Below are 22519 nucleotides of genomic sequence, written 5' to 3'. Positions count from 1 at the left end.
TAGAACCTTCTGTGGGACCATAGGCACAAATAAGTCTCATTGTCCAGTTCCCCATTCTCATATTTGCCCACATTACTCTACTTGAGACTGACTGCCATTCAAGAAGATTAGCCTCGTATTTTGTGTTGAATACTATGGCTACTCCTTCTTTTCCTTGATTGTCATTGCCTGAATATAACATTTTGTATTTATTGCTCAGAAAGATCTCACCAGTTTTGGTCTTTTTTGTTTCAGTCACCCCTATTATGTCGATCTGGTACTTATCTAATTCCTCAGCTAGCTCCATTTCTTTGCCATTCAGGCTTCTTACGTTGATAGTACCGATCTTTAACTCTGGTGATGTTGAGTTGGGGTTTGTTTTTAGATTTGTTCCAGTAGCTGACTTTTCGCTGTTCGCCCTGGTTCCCTGGCGAAAACAACGGGGGGCTTGTTTAACCGGGCGACGCCCCAGCCGGCATGAAATTTTGTCATGTCAGCTTAGAAGTTCTTTGTAAATTTTAATTTGAAATACTCTTTAAACAAAATTACTGAAGCACCTATCTATATACCAAATTTCTGAATGATTGTAAACTCTTCAAATTTTGGGAAGGCATTGTTCAAAATTCTCCTCATTATTATTTTTATTACTAATTAAAATTAACATTTCTTATAGGTTAATAGTTGTTTGTATGCTGTGCTTTAGTAAATAGTCTTACATTATTAGTCTTTATTTATTAACAAAATGCATATATAAATGCAAATGAGCTTTACTATAATATTTCAAGCCATCTCAGTTTTGACTGAAATTGAACCACAGATTAGAATTAGGAAAATAATTCAGTGATAAAAATTATTAAAACTGTTTCAAATTATAGCAGATGAGCTGTCTATAGTATAACCCAAAAATAGCTCTGGATTCAATTATTATGATAATTGTAGGCTGGTAGATACTGAGTATTGAATATTGATATTCAATGTTCAATATTGTCAATAAACTAGAATGCTGTTGTAGTCTGCACCCCCTTTTTTATTTAGATTATGATCATCTTGAATTATTTCCACACTTATTTTATACTAATGCTTTGCACTTCCAATTCCATTTATTAGCTTTAAATTAGTCCTTCATACTATCTATTTTTTTTTTACCTTGAAATAAAAACGTTTCACCACATAAATTCCTAATTATATCTGTATTTTGTGTGTGTGTGTGTGTGTGTGTGTGTGTGTGTGTGTGTGTGTGTGTGTGTGTGTGTGTGTGTGTGTGTGTGTGTGTGTGTGTGTGTGTTTCAATGACACGAACCTAATCTTTATATATTATGTATTCTCTAAAAGCACTTAGGTGTTACCAGGTATTACTTAAATAGATTTCGTTTCCCTAACTTAAAGTTTTTCCAAAACATTTTTTTTTTAAGTAATAATTTATAATCACCATTTGATAGCATTCATACTGGCCATGCAACTTCCAACAATAGATGATTGAGAGTATTTAGAATGGAAAGATTGTGTGTGTGTGTGAAGGGGGGGGGGGGGCTGTAATGAATGTCCTTTCTTTAAAAGTTTCTCTAAGGCAATTAGCTGAAGTAGTTGATGTGGCACAGAAATTATTTAGGATGTAAAGGTTGGGGGGGAGGTAATGAGAGTCCTTTCTTTTCTCTAAGGCATTTAGCTGAAGTAGTAGTGGAAGTAGTAGATTTGACACTATTAGAAACTTTGAATTTAATTTTATTTAAGAGTTTTAGGGATAAGAAAGATTTATTTGATTTGATTTTAGTTTTTTTGGTGATGGTGAAATGCACATACAGTAATGAGGATAAAAGCATTAATAAAAATAAATACTTTTTTTTTTTAATTTACTGTATATTGAATGAAAATAATATAAAATATTTTCTCAATGTCTTGTATTACTGTCCCATACTGAATAACATTATAATGTTGTAGGCCATTTAAAGTGTATTCACCTGCTTCAGAACAGCCACAGCTCGATAGAAGTCAAGAAGAATTGTCTCAGGTATTTTATATTGAAGCATTGTAATTTCAGCTAATTCCATCATATAAACTGATATGAACAAAGTGGTGTCCTTCAAGCCACCAATATTTGATTATCAGTGCATTCTGTATAACTTCTTTTCTGTGGCTTTTTTCTGTTTTTTTTTTTTTTTTTAATTGTTTGTCCTGTGATTGATTTACATGCACATTATATTTTGTGAAATATGTTGTATACTGTTTTCCTTATTTGGATTTTTGGTAGTAGATGATTTTCATTGTCCAGTTTGAGACCTGCTCTTACATATTGCAGTAAGATCTGAAATGTTTTTTGGGAAAAAAAAAATCCTGTTTGTTCCTTAGAGCAGCTATATTACTAAATATACTAAACAAACATAGTAGCACATCTTCTTTACTAATTATTTTACAGGAAATTACAATTTATAATCAATATTAATTATGAGAGGTATTAATTCTGTGAAAATTACCATGTTACTCCTCTAAGTAAATATTATTTTTATGGCAATTTAGCATATTTTTGTTTAGTTGTGCCCCTTTTATAATGCCATTGGTTACTCAAATTTTAGGGCATTATTGATGTTTAATATAGACAGATATATGAAGAATATATAGGAGGAATAATTCAGACATACCTTTGTAGGATGTTGCTGGCTGTCTTCTTATTCAGCAGCATCCCGGCATATGGTGGTATACATTCATCTGCTGTTAAAGGAAGGAAGTATGATTGAAAGGAAGGGTTGGAAAATGTGGGGGGGGGGCAGAGAGAGAGATGAGGGAGAATTATTGATAGTGAGGGGTATGCGAACTTTTTGAAAAACCTGGATTTTTTATTATTAAAGGTGGGTAGAGAATACTTTGGGAGAGGGTGAAAAGTATAAAATTTTGGGGAAGGAGAAGGATAAGATCAAGGATGGGAGTAAAACGGAAGTAAAGGGCTCACACTCCGTTACTCCCACCCTTGATCTTATCCTTCTCCTTCCCCAAAATTTTATATTTTTCACCCCCTCCGAAAGTATTCTCTACCCACCTTTAATAATAATAAAAAATCTGGGTTTTTCAAAAAGTTCGCATACCCCTTCCCTTACCAATAATTCTCCCACATCTCTCTACCCCCACATTTTCCAACCCCTTCCTTTAACAGCAGATGAATGTATATCGCCATATGCCGGGATGGCGCTGAAGAAGGCAACCATCCTACAAAGGTATGTCCGAATTATTCCTCCTATATATTCTTCATATATCTGTCTATATCAAACATCAATAATGCCCTAAAATTTGAGTTAAAGAGCCAATGACATTATAAAAGGAGCACTTCTAAAAAAAAATAGGCTTAATACCCATAAAAAAAATTAATTATGATAACTTTAAATTAATACTTACTATATTTCGGCAATGTCACATTGCCATCATCATCAGGGATCAGAAAAAAAACAATGATATGTGCATGCAGGCACTAGCACTGGGTAAATGAGGCTGAAGAAAGGTAACCAAAGTTGGTCCTAGAGTCCTAAATGGCACTCCTCAACTGGGTTAAATTGGGTATTTTGGGCCACTGAGCTGAAAATCTGAGGATGAGTGCCTCCCAAATTTGGGGCAGTTTCATGCACCTAAATCTGTTGAGATTTGAAAAGTTTTAGGATTAAGGCAGATTTCATGAATAGCCTCTCATGTTTGTATTTGTTTCGGCACAATAGAGTGGCCTTCTTTCAAGGCCACTCTTTCTGTATTTGCTGCAGTGCAATAGAGTGGCCTTTTTCCAAGGCCACTCCAGTAGCAAATACAAATATGAGAGGCTATTCATGGAATCTGCCTAAGTCCTGAAAAACTTTCCAAACCTCAACAAATTTCAGTTTCCCAAATTTGGGAAACACTCATTAGATCTTTAGTTCAATAGCCAGAACCATTCAATTTAGCATTTAAGGGTGCCATTTAGGACTCTAGACCCAACTTTAGTTGCCTTTCTTCAGCTTCATTTACAAAGTGTTAGTGCCTGGATGCACATATCATTGTTTTTTAATCCCTGATGATGGCAATGTAACATTGTTGAAATACAGGAAGTATTAATTAAATTTTTCATAATTAATATCAATTACAAATTAATAATTAGTAATGTATAGCAAATGTGCTGTATGTTTATAACCTTTCGTGTAATTATTAGTAACAAAGATAAAACCTGAATGGAAGAAAAGTGGTTCCTCAGTATACATAAGTTAGTCACTGCTGATTTAAATAATATTTTTATATCTTTAATATTATAATTCAATAATTATCACATTTATTATCACAACCCATAACAGGTAGTATACCTTAACTTGGTTTTTATTTGATCGAAAAGATACTTTCCAAATATGATTTACTCCTACTGTTAAGCTACTCACAGATTTATAAATTTATATCTAAGCAAGAGATGCAAATGAAATCATAAGAACTTTTGGTCAGTTCATGACACACACAGATCTGACCTAGCCTGATTCTGAGTTATGAATAATGTCCCAAAACAGCTTCCATTAATGCAACTTTACACCATTCAAGAGTTATCGGTGATCTAAATGAAGCTCTAGTGAAATTGCTTGCTTTAGAGACAACATGTTGTCAGCAGATCATCCAACCCATAACAGGCTTATTCGTTTACACCTCTACTGAATAGCTACAGTATTGTTGCATTTTTTTTTTAATTTTTATGTATTTTTACTATGATTTATAGAGTTAATGGCAAGTAAAAGACCAAGTAATATGAACAGTGCACCTACTCATAAACATAATACGATCACTTATTGAGATTAATTAATATGCTAAATCATATGAGTCCTATATAGGCAATACATCATCTTATGAAACCAATGAAGCTCTTGGTTATAATGCATTTCAATATCTGTCAGTTCTGTGTAGTCTCCTGTTCAGTTTGCTTGGATGAGTAATGAAAAACCCAAGCTTCTGGTTGAAAAAAAAATAAACCTCTCCACCTCTGTATAAGATCAGCTAACTCACCATTTGATTGAAAACACCTGATGAAGATTCCTCATATCAAACAGACAGGATTCAAACCCAGGTCTTTCCAACCAAAAGGCTTGTCTATACCAATTGAAATACAGAGGCTCAGTTTTGAGATAAAATTAAATAGCATCGAAAAGTACAAATTGGTCGAGGCAATGCAAGCCTATCACTTGACTTTAAACTGCTACATACAGTGTGAATACAGTTGTTAGGATGTAGCTCGCATTAAAGAGCATGATAAAGGATCTGCACTGTTGAAATCCTCTATAATACTGAAACAGTATTCTGGTACAGTTTAGGGAATGGAAAAGTTTTCGATTACTTGGATGGAAGATCAGGTGCAAAAGGCAAATTCCTTTAAGTCTAAAGACTGTTCAAGCAGAGCTGATGAGTCTTTATAATAATATGAAAAAAAATCAACTCAAGGGAGTTGAAAAATTCATTGCTATAGTACTCCCACACTTTGTAGAGCTTCGCTTGGCTTGGTACCAAGAATAGTCGATTCATGTTGAAGGGGAGAAAAAAATGAAGGACGTACGAAGTGGTCGCCAACATGTGAAATCACATGCTTTATATGTAAAATTTTCCAGTTGTTATACAAGCAAAATAGTTATCACTTTAAAAACTACAATGATCATAAAAGAGAAGTTAATTTTCCGATGTGTAATAATAAACAACTCATCCCAGAAGATGGATTGATTACCCTATTATCGGAATGGATTCTCCTTTTTGTAACGTGCGCAGAAGTGTCGAAGGGTCTCGAATCTGTGGGCGTACTATAGTCATGGCTAGTTTAACAGATTTAAATAGCATGCAGGATTTTCTAGTGTTAAAATGATTGCTGATGCTGCAAGTGGCAGTGCAGAAACAGTTCATGAGTTTACAAATGTGATAAAAGAAGTCATTGAGAAAGAAGGCTACAGTACACATCAGATCTATAATATAGATGAGACTGTTGTGTTCTTCAAGAAAATGCCAGAATGTACTTATATTTTCAGAGGAAATAAAACAGTTCCACGTTTTAAAGTGACAAAAGATAGATTAATGCTTTTGAGAATCCCCATTCATTTAAGAAAATCAGCAAGGCAATACATCCTGTATATTATCATTCTAATGCAAAAGCCTGGATCACTCTTCCTATGTTTAAAGGCTGATTTCTAATATGTCTTCATGCTGGAAATAAAGCTTTATTGTAAAGGAAATGAATTCCTTTTAAGATAATGTGCTTGGTCAACCTTTTTATTTGGAAGATTTGATGTGAAAATCGCATTTCTGCCACCAAACATGACTTCTTTGATCCACTTTACTGTGTGCCCCAGGGCACCATGGCACACTGTTTGGGAACACAGTACTAACCTGCAAAATTTTAACATTATCACATTTCACAGCACAATTAACCCTTTGTTTATGACTGCCAATATTTGTGTTTGAAAATCACTCTGCATGATGTTGCAAAGTAAGCTATGTCTGTAAATATAATGAAATATGGTTACTATTCTGTTTATGCAATTTTTGTTTATACATCCAGAATTCCTTTAAAGAAATCACTGTTAATTGTTTAGGAAGAAAAGGCCATATTTGATTTATTTTCCAAGCAGGAGTTTATTGATCAGCTTATATCATACTATTCTTTAGAAGAAAAAAAAGGTCAAGATAAGTTTGATGCCAAACGCTATTACTTATTTAAGGTAAGTGTTTACATGCCTGCAACAACTTTTAATCTCATTGCTTTTCATTTAGGCTCTTAGCTCATTTTTTCATTCATGATGAAATACAATATTATTATTATTATGCAGGTATCTCCATGCAGTCAAAAAAACTCATCATAAGAGACCTACACTAACCATTATTCACATAATACCTATCATATCTCTCCTTAAACTCATTCATTCTCAAAATACCCACAACTACCTCTTACAATCCATTCCCAGTCATTCACCACTCTTTAAGCAAAAAATCTAGTCTGCACATCCTTACTAACTGCACTCTTAGATCCCTAATTTTCTATTTCTACTTTTCATGTATTGAAAAGTTTCTTTAGAGTCAATCTTGTAGAAACCCTTGACTAAGTTTCTATCATGTCTCCTCTTTTCCACCTGTCATCTGAACTGTACACCCCACACTCCTTCAGTCTGTTCTCATAGGGAGCATTTCCATGGAAATGCTCCCTATGAGAACAGCTTAGGCTATCTAGGACCACCAAGATGGGTGGTTCTAGATGGCCAAGCCAGGATCATTCAGCCAGTGGGTTTTGACTACAAGGGAATCAGTGGTGTTGCAATAAATCTCCTTCTCCATGGTTTGGGGACAAGGTCCAAAGCTTACTGTGGTGTCAGTATAACATCCAGGATAGCCTTAGCATTCATCTTCTGAGTGCAGTCATTGCTTGCCAGAGAGTGGGTGTCCATATGGCTGCATATTGGGTGGAGATCTCTGCCACTGAATCAAACTCCTCATGAGAATGAATAATTTTTCATCCTCTTGTTTATCAGTGCCCTCAATAAGCTCCAAACAAGTCAAGAAATCATCAAAACATTAACTGAAAAAAAATAATAATAAATAAAGAAGCAAAAATATCAGATGCAGCAATAAATGTACCAACATGTTTGATACTGTACTCCACTCAGCAGAAGAATGTCCACTCATGAAAATGTCATCCAGAAGAGTTTGGAAGGGTTGGCAGGATCCCAAAATCAATGAAGATTTTGGAGATTTGGCATAACCCCTGTGGGGTAGTGCCAAAACGAACATCAGAGGAAGAGCTGTTGGAATAATCTTTCTCTCTCTCTCTTAAACATAGGAAGCAACAAGTTCTTCCATATGCCTATGTAACATTTGCTACCATGAAACAGACTTTTTGTTCTCACTCCCTTTTCCCACTCTTTAATTGGGAAACTGATGAGAACTTATTTGGAGCAATCACTTTCCTGTGATATCTGCTTTCTCTGCATGGCAACTGCGGACTACATCATGGATATCACAATGAAAAATTGAGCAAGCTGATTGGTCTACCTTCTCTACTTTAGCAGAATTCAGCTGTAACAGTCAGCTCATCTCCATTCAGTGATGCAGTGAACCACATAATAGAGTGTATTACACACACTGCAACAACTTCAATTCCTAAAGTATCTAGATAGTTTCACATTTCCCCAAACTATGTTGGAATGATGATTGCACATCAGCCAAGGAAGCTCAGAAGAAAACACGGAGTATCTTCTGCAGATACCACATCTCAGCAAACCTCATTACTATCAAGCATGCTCAAGCAAGACACATCCTTCATCAGAGCCAGAAGAAATCCTGGATCCATTATACATCTTCTATAACAAGAGCAACCAACTGTAAAGAGATCTGGGACAAAATTCAGAAAATGAAAGCCAAGTATACCATCTTCCATCTCTCCATCCTTGAACATAATGGATGCACAGTTGCCAACACAAATGCGATTGTCAACACTCTTGGAAAAATTTTTGCTAAAACATTCAGCAGTATCCTCTTATCCCCCTCCCCCTCCTCCAAGTTCCACACCCAAAAGTCCAAAGCAGAAAAACAACAAATTCTCTTTTCTTTCAGCAGTACTGAAGAATATAACAGCCTGTTCGTGAAAGAAGAAATAAAAGCTTCTTTGGCTAAATGTTATCCAACTACTGTTGGACTAGATAACGTCCATTATGAAATGATTAAACATCTGTTGCCTCTCCTATTCTGTTTCAAATAACATACCAACTGAAATAAGCTCTGCCCTCACATTCCTGAATGCAAATAATGTCAGGTTTCATTCTAATATCTTCATTTTTAATTTGATTTTGCTATTGAATATCATCTGTTTACTCTCCTGGTGTTCCTCAGAACTCTCATATCTGTGATTTCCCGTCTTTAATCAAATATTTTATTTCTAACCCAGCTCTCAGATCCTTAACTTAAAATTGATTTGAACACTGTCCAGTACTGCTCGTTTAGAGTTTTGACGAATTTCTCTCTTATTTCATATAAATTTATTCATTTGACTCTTCACCATACCAGTTTTTCTTATTCTGTTCCCTGTTTCCATACTTAGTTTGACATCTTCAATTAAAATTTTATCCAAGTAGTAGGAATGTTTTTACTTGTTCTATAGGTTCTTCATTTAGAAGACTTATTGGTCTATAATTTTTCACTTTGTGTGATAATTTCTATCTATCTGGAAGTTTTCAAGGGCTATGCTAACCCTTGAAATCAGCTCATTGAAGATGATAAGAAATGAATTTATTAAAGATGACATACATCAATTTACAATTTTAAGATATCAAATATTTCTTCCTCCTGTATTAGGTCATTTGGTAAATCTTGTTCTTTAAGTAATTTCTCTTCCAGCTGATCAGTATGTTTATTAAATTCTTCTGCAGCCATAACTATATCATTCAAAATTGTTCAAAATGAACTAGTTATGCTTAATTCATTTTTATCCTCATTTTACATATCTATGAAATCCTTTCGGATTAATCTTAAAATTTTTAGCTGGTTGTAATTCAAATATCCTTTTACAATCTTTAATAGTTAACACTGATTGTTGCATATATCTGTCTTATTAATAATTGTTTTTTCAGCTTTTTCTTATGGTATTTTCTTTAAGAACTTGATGTGTAATTCCACCCTTAATGCTTTCTAATTATCATTTCTCCTCTTGTTTTATTCTTAAGATCAAAAGATTACTGTCACTAAGGTTCTCCAAGTGACTAATATGGTCAGTCACTAATTCTTCTGATATTATCAAATTCAAAAGCTTTTATCTTCTAGTCAGTTCTCATACATTTGTTGATTTTAAAACTATCACAAAGATGTTAATGCAACCAGTTGTTACTAGTTGTATTAACATCACACACCTGGAAAATTCATAAATAATTTTTGAGCAGTTATTTATATGAAATAAATAGTCTTGAACTGTTACATATATCAAGATATTGACAGTTTAAATAAATTATAATACCAGAATAAACTCATATGAACTATTATTTTATTAGTATAATTTTTGCCTAAGTATCAAAGGCATGTTAATCAGTTATTGAAACAGATATTTGCAGTGTGACTGTAAAGCATATAAGGTGAACGTTTCCATTGAAGCATTCCTTGACTAGTCATATAAAAAGAGAGATCAATGTGCTTCCCTACATAGAGCCTGCAACAAGGTATCCGCATACATTTTTAATAGCTGAAAGGGAGCTGAGACTAAGTAGCACACTCACTGACATATTGTGTTCAATGACTGAAATCTATATAGGAATTAAAGATGTGTAAGCTATCCACAGCACAGGTAACCGAGTTCTACTCAGTAGATTACTTGCAGCTGAAAAGGGAAGTGCAATTAGTTATTCCCTGTGATTTCTTATTAGATAACTGTGTATTTTTTTTTTTTAAATGATATTTATTTTTATCCTTTAAACAACTAGAAACAGTGTTGAAGATATTTTGTGTGCACCTTTTTTAAACCAACAATGTGAAGTCAAGTTAAAAATTGTTAAAGACAATAAAAAAATCTGTTAAATTGTGATTAATAAAGTTCTTAAGAGAAATTATTCCTTCATAATTTAATAAGCAATGACCCTATAAAAGAGATTTGTTTGCATCAAAGTGTGTGCATTATGTATGTGATCAAAATTAGGATATTTTAAGCAAAGAGAAAATAATTGTGAAAATGTATAAGAAAAGATTGTTATCCCATTATATAAATAGGATACTTGAGCTAGTTGAATTTGGCTGTGAATTTTCTAGGAAAAGAACATTAATGTACAATTGAAATAGTATAAAATTCCTAAAATTTGGATAGACAAAGCATGGCTAAATGACTCACATTTGCTAGCGAGAACTAGGGCTTGATCCAAGGCCAAAGCACAAGATTAAAAGAAGTTGCCGCAAACATGTCATGTGCACACGGCACACAATGAATAAGCAAAAAAGGAAGAAAACCACCGCCAAAAGACACCACGTTGAGCGCTGTCTATGCGTCTGGAGGGGGGGGGGGGTATGGGAGGTTAGGGTGAGGTGATAAAAGGGTTAGGAACCCCCCAAAATAAGTTTCTTAGCCAAATTTAATGATTTTTAATAATTTTGCTTTTCTACAGCCCACCCACTGGAATACTGTATGCCACTATAGTTAATAAAGCTCATTGTAAACAAATAACAGAATAATTGTAAGCAACTGGTATGTGTGAGATCATCAAAACAAAGAAAAGCCAACTTTTGTAGTTATCAGTATAGTAACTACTGATCCGAGATGACACCCATAAATGTACAACTTGCAGAGAATGTCATTAGTGATCTCAGTGTGTTATATATAGGAAGTTATAACTACAGTTCATAATTAGCAAAGAAAGTATGAATGGAATAATTAAGCAGATGTGTTTATTCAAACAATGCTCATTTTGGTATTGTCTCATGATGACCAATATTAGAACACCAATTTCAGAAGAAGGAAATTACTTCTTTTAACATGATACAAAGACAGGTGGGAATGATTCGCTTTCGTAAAATTGTGGCAGGTTACCCCCCCCCCCCCCAAAAAAAAAATAAATAAATAAAATAAATAAAAAAACAGTGTATCCATTGCATAAAAAAAGTAAGACTACCAGACATCATTTTCTAAATGATGGAAATTTATAACAAAACTGTCATTTTTACCATTTAACCCAGATTCTGGCTCTCCAACCTTCCTTCCTTTTTGGACCACCTGGACAAATGTTTTAGGGATGAAGTTATTGCCCGGGGGGGGGGGGGAGAACACTGTTTTAATAGACTGAGAAGAACCACACTGACGAGGAATACTAGTCCATGTTTTAGGTTAGCATATGAAATTCTATACAAAAACAGCATGGTTTATGAAGAAAAATGTTTTTTGTAAATTATGCCTGTAATCATCTCTTCACTAGTTTTAATTTATTTCTGGTAATTTTCTGTTAATAATAAATGCCGGCCTGGTTGCCAAGTGGTTAGCATATCAGCTCTCCAGCCAAAAGGTTGCAGGTTTGGATTGCGCTGTGAGCACGATGTTTGTGATTATCTGTTAAAAATACTAGTGGTGGTGGTGGGCAGTAGATGGCATTGGTGTAGTTGCAGTCCATTGTAGTTTGTGGATTCAGTGGTGGAGACAGAGAGTTGTAGAGTAGGTGCCCTCCCTCCCTCGATGAGTCTTTAGACTCCCTGGAGGTGTCACATAATAATATAATAAAAATCTGCAGTTATTAAATGAACCTCATATATACAGGGTGTTCGGGATAAATTTGACATATTTATAATTAATTATATTTTTCCGTAAGTTACATGTATTAACACACACTTCTCTTCATTTAAAAGTTTGGACCCTTCTTCATTCATATACAAGATGTCAGAAAGGATGGATAGCTGGAACCCACCTGAATCATGGAAGAGAATAACTTGTATCATGATGATTCGTGCCCGCCATCAAAATAAGGATATTACGACTGCTGCCCAATGCTCCCTGAATACAGTAAAAACAATCAGGCATGAACTAGAGACTTGCAATGGTGACTACGAGGATGTAGCAAGAAGAAAGATCCCTAGCAGACGATCTGATTGCGTTCGTACAGCAGAATTCCTCGCAAATCTGCAGGAACAGGTGTTGAAGAACCCTGGCATTGGAATTCGGGCTTTGTTCGTGGAGTTGCTAACTGTAGTCAAGCCCTGGATAACAAGGGTAGCCAATGGTAGGCCGTATGTATGGCAGCAGGATTCGGCCCCTTGCCACACCTCTGGGAAAAGTCAAAAATGGTTGTCTGAAAATTTCTACGACTTCACCAGTCCAAATGTTTGGCCTCCAAACTCCCCAGACCTTAACCCCATGGATTATTTTGTATGGGGCACAGTTGAAAAAGACACCAATCGCACTTCCAGTAATACAAAAGCCCAGTTAATGGATAAAATTAAAACAGTTTTTGCGGCCCTTCCCAGGGAGACTGTATCATCAGCTTGTTCGAGGTTCCGAAGCAGAATTGAAGCTGTGATCGATGCTAATGGTGGTTATTTTGAGTAAATCTTGTTGATAGTATTGTAATTAACTCTGCCTGTAATGTTTTTTTGTCAATTCATTAAATTTAATAGATACAAAGAAGATTTTCTTTTTCCTTACGAAACTGTCAAATTTATCCCGAACACCCTGTATATATATATATATATATATATATATATATATATAATGTTATTGACAATAAATTTTATATTCAAAACAGTCATTTAGAGAATTACTTTTTATGGTGCTTATTCTGTTTTATTTTTTATCAGGGTTTATTTCGTAATTTTGGCAATACTTTCCTTCCATTCTTTGAAAATCATCTTCAGAAACAAGTTGCAGATCCTCAAGAAAGTGCACAGCGGTGTGCTGCTGAAATTATTGCAGGAATTTTACGTGGAAGTAAACACTGGGATTTTCAGAAGGTAGGTGGCTATACACACACACACACACACTCATATACCTACACATTTGATACAAGATACTTGCTGAAATTGTTATTTGACTGTTGGCAAATAATGATATACAATAATTTCTCATTATTGTATATTATTACAATATTTCATGCCGGCTGGGGCATCGCCCGATTAAACAAGGCCCCCGTTGTTTTCGCCAGGGAACCAGGGCGAACAGCGAAAAGTCAGCTACTGGAACAAATCTGAAAACAAACCCCAATTCAACATCGCCAGAGTTAAAGATCGGTACTATCAACGTAAGAAGCCTGAATGGCAAAGAAATGGAGCTAGCTGAGGAATTAGATAAGTACCAGATCGACATAATAGGGGTGACTGAAACAAAAAAGACCAAAACTGGTGAGATCTTTCTGAGCAATAAATACAAAATGCTATATTCAGGCAATGACAATCAAGGAAAAGAAGGAGTAGCCATAGTATTTGACACAAAATACGAGGCTAATCTTCTTGAATGGCAGTCAGTCTCAAGTAGAGTAATGTGGGCAAATATGAGAATGGGGAACTGGACAATGAGACTTATTTGTGCCTATGGTCCCACAGAAGGCTCTACTAAGGTAGAAGTGGAGGAATTTTTTGAGGCTTTAGAAAAAGCAACTGACACAATGAAAAAGGAAAAGTTGGTCCTTGTTGGGGATCTAAATAGTAGAGTAGGAAATGATTGTGAGACATACAAAAATATTTTGGGAAAATTTGGAGAAAAGAGCAAAGCTAATAATAATGGCAAATATCTGTTGGATTTCTGCTCAGGACATGGACTGGTTATTACTAACACCATGTTCCAACATAAAAATGTGCACAAATTCACATGGAGAGAAGAGGCTAGGAATAAGAAAAGTCTCATTGACTATGTTATTGTTGATAGTGATGTTTTCTCCCTGGTGCAGGACACCAGAGTGTACAGAGGATTTGAAATTGGAAGTGATCACTATTTAGTCTTGAGCAGGATAAAATTGAATTTCATATTGAAAAGAATAACATGTAAGAAAGTTTTAAAGCGAATAAAAGTTGAGCAGCTCTCAGATGTGAACTGTAGACTAAAATACAGAAATATTATTGAAAAGAAAATGAAAGAGTTTGAGAACAGGAATCAAACCTTGGAGATTCAGTGGCAAACTCTGAAGGAAACATTGATTGATTCTGCCAGAGAGGCATGTGGTGAGGTTGTGTGCAAGGATAAAAAAATCAGAACTCCCTGGTGGACACAGGAAGTTAAAGAGGCAGTGAAGGAAAAGAAGAAAGCATATCAAAAGTTCCTGGCAAATAAGTCAGCTTTTACTCTTACAGAATACAGAGACAAATGTAAGAAAGCTAAACAGTGTGTAAAACTAGCTAAACAAAAGTCATGGGAGGACTTTAGCAAGAATATAGAAAATAAATATCAAGAAGGTGGCAAAATATTCTGGAGGTTGTTGAAGAAGCTTAGGAATGGAGGAAAGAGTGCTGTAAAATGAATTAGAGATGATAAAGGTGAAATCAAAACAGGAGAAAAAGATATCCTTGAAGTATGGAGTAATTACTTTGAAAAACTGCTAAATGAAACAAGCAGTGATGACAGCACAATGGTAAAAAACACTCAACAGGCATGCAGTCAGGAATATATATCCATACTTGAAGTAGAAAAAGCCATCAAAAGCTTGAAATGTGGAAAGGCAGCAGGAGTAGATGATATTCGACCAGAAATGCTGAAGTATGGTGGTATAAGAGTCTTACAGTGGCTGCACTGCATAGTTCAGAAAGCCTGGACAGAGGGACGAATTCCCAATGATTGGAGTAGAGCTCTCATAGTACCCATATATAAAAAGGGAAATAAAACTGAATGTGAGAATTACAGAGGTATTTCCCTACTGAGTGTTCCTGGCAAGATCTATGCAAGTATACTTGAGAAACGGTTGAGAAGAATTGTGGAAGAAAAGCTTGGTGAAGAACAAGCTGGATTCAGGCCAAATAGAGGCTGTCAGGATCAGATCTTCACTTTACGACAAATAGTCGAGAAAGCATGGGAATATAACAAAGATCTGTATTTAAGTTTTGTCGATTTGGAAAAGGCATATGACAAGGTGCCAAGAGAGAAGCTATTCAATACGCTGCAGTTATATGGTGTCAATGGGGCATTATATCAAGCAATACTTAGTCTTTATTTGAGTTGTGAGTCAACAGTTAGAATTGAAGGAAGTACAGGAAGATGGTTTAATGTTAAATCTGGTGTGAGACAAGGATGTACATTATCCCCTCTGTTATTCATTATCTATATGGATCACATTATGAAGGAAAGTGGTATTAAACCTGATATCAAAATTGGAGATGTTAATGTCAGCTCTTTGCTTTATGCGGATGATGTTATACTTCTAAATAAATCCGCTACAAGTCTGCAAGATTCTCTGACTAAATTGAATAGCTGTTGTAATCGATATGGCATGAAGGTCAGCAATAAAAAGACAAAGACAATGAAAATAGGCAGAATCATTGAAAATGTCAACTGTGTTGTGAATGAAGAACCTGTGGAACAAGTAAAACATTTCAGCTTCTTAGGCACAATTTTTACTGAAGATGGTAAACTAAATATAGAAATAGACAACAGAATCAGCAAAGCTGGTATCGTGGGAAGTCAATTGAATAAATTCATATGGAATAAGAAAGAAATTAGTCGGAACACTAAATTAGCTGTATACAAGACAGTGTTCAAATCAGGTTTAACTTATGGATCTGAGAGCTGGGTCAGAAGTAAAACACTTGACCAAAGACTAGAGACTGCAGATATGAGAGTCCTGAGAAAGATTAGAGGCGTGAACAGATGGCATCAATGGCAATATCAAATTAAAAATGAGGATATTAGGAAAGAACTTGACATTGTCAGCATCCAGGAATGCATTAGCAGAGCTAATCTCAGATGGTATGGTCACTTAAATAGAATGGGAGAGGAAAGATTATCAAAACAAGTGTTCTCTGCCAGGTTGGCAGGAAAACGACCCAGAGGAAGACCAAGATATAGGTGGATTGATATGGCACAAAGTACCTTAGACGATAGAAATATAAGATCTGATAATGTTGGAGTCTTGACAAGTAACAGACTGATTTGGAGGAAAATTGTAGATAGGAAGTTAGTAATGATGTAATTTTTTCATGTAGTACTGTCATATCCTGTACACCCCTTGAGGGTACATGGCAGGAATTTGATGATGATGATGATGATGTATATTATTATGTCTTGAGAGGTTTACTATCCTTTACTTCGATAATTTTTGATGCCATGTGAAGTCTTTTTGGCTCATTTTTATGGGGGTAATTTTCAGTTTTTTTTTTTTTTTTTTTAATTGTAAAAAATTAAAATGCAGTGCTTAAGGGTCAAAGATAAATAAGAGGAGACCTCCACATAGCCTTTAAAGAAATGCAGAGAACCAACTGGGGCTTCTGATCCTAATGTCCAATCCTCACCTTCTCGTGGTGCACCCTATTAAGTATATTCCCGGATACTGAACAAATGAGGATAGACTGGCAATTTGGTATTTAGCTGACCAAATTGTATTCTTATAACCAAAATATCAAATGATGGTACAACATGACAGATTTTCATGCCGGCTGGGACATCTCCCAGTTAAACAAGCTCCCGTTATTTTCACCAGGCAAACATCGAAAAGTCAACTACTGGAAAAAATCCTAAAACCCACTCCAACTCAATATCACCAGAGTTCAAGATTGGTAGTATCAACATGAGAAGCCTGAATGGCAAAGAAATGGAGTTAGCTGAGGAATTGGATAAGTACCAGATCGATATAATAGGGGTGAGTGAAACAAAAAAGGCAAAAACTGGTGTGATCTTTCTGAGCAATAAATACAAAATGTTATATTCAGGCAATGACAATCAAAGAAAAGGAGTAGCCATAGTATTCAACACAAAATACGAGGCTAACTTCTTGAATATCAGGCAGTCTCAAGTAGAGTCATCATCATCATCAAATTCCTGCCATGTATCCTCAAGGGGTGTACAGGATACGATAGTACTACATGAAAAAAATTACATCATTATTAATTTCCTATCTACAATTTTCCTCCAAATCAGTCTGTTACTTGTCAAGACTCCAACATTATCAAATCTTATATTTCTATCGTCTAAGGCACTTTGTACCGTATCAATCCACCTATATCTTGGTCTTCCTCTGGGTCATTTTGCTGCCAACCTGGCAGAGAACATTTGTTTTGCTAATCTTTCCTCGCCCATTCTGTTTAAGTGATCATACCACCTGAGGTTAGCTCTGCTAATGCATTCCTGGATGCTGACAATGTCAAGTTCTTTCCTAATATCCTCGTTTATAATAGATATGGTATGAAGGCGTGAACAGATGGCATCAATTGCCATTGATGCCATCTGTTCACGCCTATAATCTTTCTCAGGACTCTCATATCTGTGGTCTCTAGTCTTAGGTCAAGTGTTTTACTTCTGATCCAGCTCTCAGATCCATAAGTTAAAACTGGTTTGAACACTGTCTTGTATACAGCTAATTTAGTGTTCCGACTAATTTCTCTCTTATTCCATATGACTTTATTCAATTGACTTCCCACCATACCAGCTTTGCTGATTCTGTTGTCTATTTCTATATTTAATTTACCATCTTCAGTAAAAATCTTGCCTAAATAGCTGAAATGTTTTACTTGTTCCACAGGTTCTCCCTTCACAACACAGTTGACATTTTCAATGATTCTGCCTATTTTCATTGTCTTTTTAGTGCTGACCTTCATACCATATCTATTACAACAGCTATTCAATTTAGTCAGAGAATCTTGCAGACTTGTAGAGGATTTATTTAGAAGTATAACATCATCCGCATAAAGCAAAGAGCTGACATTAACATCTCCAATTTTGATATCATGTTTAATACCACTTTCCTTCATAATGTGATCCATATAGATAATGGATAACAGAGGGGATAATGTACATCCTTGTCTCACACCAGATTTAACATTAAACCATCTTCCTGTACTTCCTTCAATGCTAACTGCTGACTTACAACTCAAATGAAGACTAAGTATTGCTTGATATAATGCCCCATTGACACCATATAACTGCAGCGTATTGAATAGCTTCTCTCTTGGCACCTTGTCATATGCCTTTTCCAAATCGACAAAACTTAAATACAGATCTTTGTTATATTTTCATGCTTTCTCAACTATTTGTCGTAGAGTGAAGATCTGATCCTGACAGCCTCTATTTGGCCTGAATCCAGCTTGTTCTTCACCAGGTTTTTCTTCCACAATTCTTCTCAACCGTTTCTCAAGTATACTTGCATACATCTTGTCAGGAACACTCAGTAGGGAAATACCTCTGTAATTCTAACATTCAGTTTTATTTCCCTTTTTGTATATGGGTACTATGAGAGCTCTACTCCAATCATTGGGAATTCGTCCCTCTGTCCAGGCTTTCTGAACTATGCAGCCACTGTAAGACTCTTATACCACCATACTTCAGCATTTCTGGTCGAATATCATCTACTCCTGCTGCCTTTCCACATTTCAAGCCTTTGGTGGCTTTTTCTACTTCAAGTATGGATATATATTCCTGACTGCATGCCTGGTCAGTGTTTTTTACCACTGTGCTATCATCACTGCCTGTTTCACATAGCAGTTTTTCAAAGTAATTACTCCATACTTCAAGGATATCTTTTTCTCCCATATTCATGTCACCTTTATCATCTCTAATTCCTTTTACAGCACTCTTTCCTCCATTCCTAAGCTTCTTCAACACCTCCAGAATATTTTGCCACCTTCTTGATATTTATTTTCTATATTCTTGCCAAAGTCCTCCCATGACTTTTGTTTAGCTTGTTTTACACAGTGTTTAGCCTTCTTGCATTTGTCTCTATACTCTCTAAGAGCACAAGCTGACTTATTCGACAGGAACTTTTGATATGCTTTCTTCTTTAACTTCCTGTGTCCACCAGGGAGTTCTGATTTTTCTATCCTTACAGACAACCTCACCACATGCCTCTCTGGCAGAATGAATCAATGTTTTCTTCAGAGTTTGCCACTGAACTCCAAGGTTTGATTCCTGTTCTCAAACTCTTTCATTTTTTCTTCAATAATCTTTGTGTATTTTAGTCTACAGTTCACATCTGAGAGCTGCTCAACTTTTATTCGCTTTAAAACTTTCTAACTTTCTTTAAAACTTTCTTTGCCCACATCACTCAAGTAGAGTGATGTGGGCAAATATAAGAATGGAGAACTGGACAACGAGACTTGTTTGTGTCTATTGTCCCACAGAAAGTTCTACTAGGGTAGAAGTGGAGAAATTTTTTGATGCTTTAGAGAAAGCAACTGACACGATGAAAAAAGGAAAAGTTGGTCCTTGTTGGAACCAACTTTTCCTTTTTCTTTTCCTTAGAGAAGGAAATGATTGTCAGACATACAAAAATATTTTGGGAAAATTTGTACAAAAGAGCAAAGCTAATAATAATGTTAAATACCTGTTGGATTTCTGCTCAGGACATGGACTGGTTATTACTAACACAATGTTCCAACATAAAAATGTGCACAAATTCACAAATTTGTGCACATTGTGAATTTGTGAATTTATTCACAAATTCACATGGACAGAAGAGGCAAGGAATAAGAAAAGTCTCATTGACTATATTATTGTTGATAGTGATATTTTCTCCCTGGTGCAGGATACCAGTGTTTAGTGAGAATTTGAAGTGATCACCATTTAGTCTCGAACAGGATAAAATATTGAAAAGAAGAACATGTAAGAAAGTTTTAAAACGAATAAAAGTTGAGCAGCTCTCAGATGTGAACTATAGACTAAAATACACAAATATTATTCAAGAAAAAAATGAGTTTGAGAACAGGAACCAAACCTTGGAGATTCATTGGCAAGACTTGATTCAGCCAGAGAGGCATGTGGTGAGTTTGTCTGCAAGGATAGAAAAATCAGAACCCCCCATGGTGGACACAGGAAGTTAAAGAGGCAGTGAAGGAAAAGAAGAAAGCATATCAAAAGATCCTGGCAAATAAGTTAGCTTGTACTCTTAGAGAATACAGAGACAAATGTAATAAAGCTAAACACTATGTAAAACGAGCTAAACAAAAGTCATGGGAGGACTTTGGCAAGAACATAGAAAATAAATATCAAGAACGTGGCAAAATATTCTGGAGGTTGTTGAAGAAACTTAGGAATGGAGGAAAGAGTGCTGTAAAAGGAGTTAGAGATGATAAAGGTGACATGAAAACTGGAGAAAAAGATATCCTTGAAGTATGGGGTAATTACTTTGAAAAACTGGTATAATAGTCTTACAGTGGCTGCACTGCATAGTTCAGAAGGCCTGGACAGAGGGAAGAATTCCCGATGATTGGAATAGAGCTCTCATAGTACCCATATATAAAAAAGGAAATAAAACTGAATATCAGAATTACAGAGATATTGCATTACTGAATGTTCCTGGTAAGATGTATGCAAGTATACTTGAGAAATGGTTGAGAAGAATTGTGGAAGAAAAGCTTGGTGAAGAAAATGATGGATTCAGACCAAATAGAGGCTGTCCGGATCAGATCTTTGCTTTACGACAATTAGTTGAGAAAGCATGGGAATATAACAAAGATCTATATTTAAGTTTTGTAGATCTGGATAAGGCATATGACAAGCTGCCAAGACAGAAGCTATTCAAAACGCTACAGTTATATGCTGTGAATGGGGCGTTATATCAAGCAATACTTAGTCTTTATTAGAGTTGTAAGTCAGCAGTTAGAATTGAAGGAAGTGTAAAATTCAATTTGGCTTGGAATTGTACAAGTGCTTTACATCGAATTTTACAGAGTTTCATCTCAAATGGTTAAATTGTGTTGTAAAAATAAACTTTGTATAAAGAATATATATAGTCCAATGGGAAATTAACCTGCTTAAATATAGTGAAGAAATAATGTCTAAAATTAGTAACAACAAGAGAAAATGCTCTGTCACTGGAAACGGTATGTTATTGTTTTAACTAAGTGCTTTGGAAACATTTGTTTACAAGCTCTGTGTATGCTCACCTTCAAGGTCATTCGTAAAAGGATCAGCGCGGATCAGAGAAGGTTCCGCTGTCTGACAAATCGGATTTTAAAGTGCACTTGAGATAACAAAGAAATGATCAGCTTTAATATCAGGTCAAGGAGTCGTGTCGAATTCTTCGGGAGTTTCAAACCTTCATGAAAGTTTCCGGAGTTGAAGAAATAAAAAGGCGTTGAGGAGAACATCGAGATCGGCAGTCAAAAATAGAGGACATGACTACATGGCTAGGGCTTGGTTAGAAGTTTGCACAGAAGTCAGAGGGAGGCAGAGAAGAAAAGGATGCCAGTCCACTTTTCTGTCTAGATCTTGGATGTTGCTGTGAAAGTTGCCGGTAACTATTACCCATGAGGTGGACTACAGCACCTGGAGAAGAATGCACTGCCATCTGAACGAGACTGCATAAGCTCCGCACGTTGGACCCATCATAGGAACCTATGAGACCTGGAAATAAGCATTCCAAAAACTCCTGCCAACACCTTGATGAGATGCCGATGAAGCAAGACACTGTAGAAAGAAATCTAATCCCTGAGATGGAAGAAAAGTCTGAGAACTCTGGAGCAGAACCTTGAATGAGTGTGCGATCCAGATGATAGAGCCTATGTGAGTTTATTCCAATTTTTGTTCTATGTTTCTTTTATGCAATCTAGGAGAAATAATTTAGATGGACTGATAAGATATAAGGTACTAGGTATAATCAGTGACTATAAGAAAGCCTTTTAGTTTGTTAGTAATTGGAATACATTTGTGAGATTACTTGGCATAACAAGTTGATTTCTTTATGAATAGATTAGAATTGTTTTTTCTATAAGCAGAGAATAAAATGAATGTTTATGCTGTATAGTTTGTTTAGATTTTTGCAGAGGGAAGTTTTTTAATGCTAATCTTTAATGGATAGGTAGAGAGAGTAACCTCCCTATCGTTTAATTGATGTACTTTTGTATTAGTGTAAATAAATGTGTTTTAATTATATGTCAACAAAGAGAGCCGTCTGATCTTTTGATTTGCAATGCACTGTTCCTAAATAAACTCGGACCT

The 22519-nt window shown here is 35.5% G+C and overlaps 1 protein-coding gene across 1 annotated transcript in view; it reads left to right on the top strand.

The window, feature by feature from the left end:
• LOC150097399 (proteasome activator complex subunit 4-like) overlaps positions 1-22519 on the top strand; it is a 646748-nt gene that overhangs the window by 465432 nt on the left and 158797 nt on the right. The window contains exons 33-35 of the mRNA XM_090407543.1: positions 1918-1987; positions 6540-6665; positions 13249-13401. Coding sequence (XP_090263669.1) covers positions 1918-1987; positions 6540-6665; positions 13249-13401 — 349 coding nt within the window. The remainder of the gene's footprint in view (positions 1-1917; positions 1988-6539; positions 6666-13248; positions 13402-22519) is intronic.

The sequence above is a fragment of the Typopeltis vanoorti genome, chromosome 17 (assembly GCF_054136105.1).
Source record: "Typopeltis vanoorti isolate ZY-2024b chromosome 17, IOZ_Tvanoo_1.0, whole genome shotgun sequence".
NCBI classification, from domain to species: domain Eukaryota; kingdom Metazoa; phylum Arthropoda; class Arachnida; order Uropygi; family Thelyphonidae; genus Typopeltis; species Typopeltis vanoorti.
Note: the sequence above shows the minus strand (reverse complement) of the source record. Positions and strands in the feature narration are given on the sequence as shown.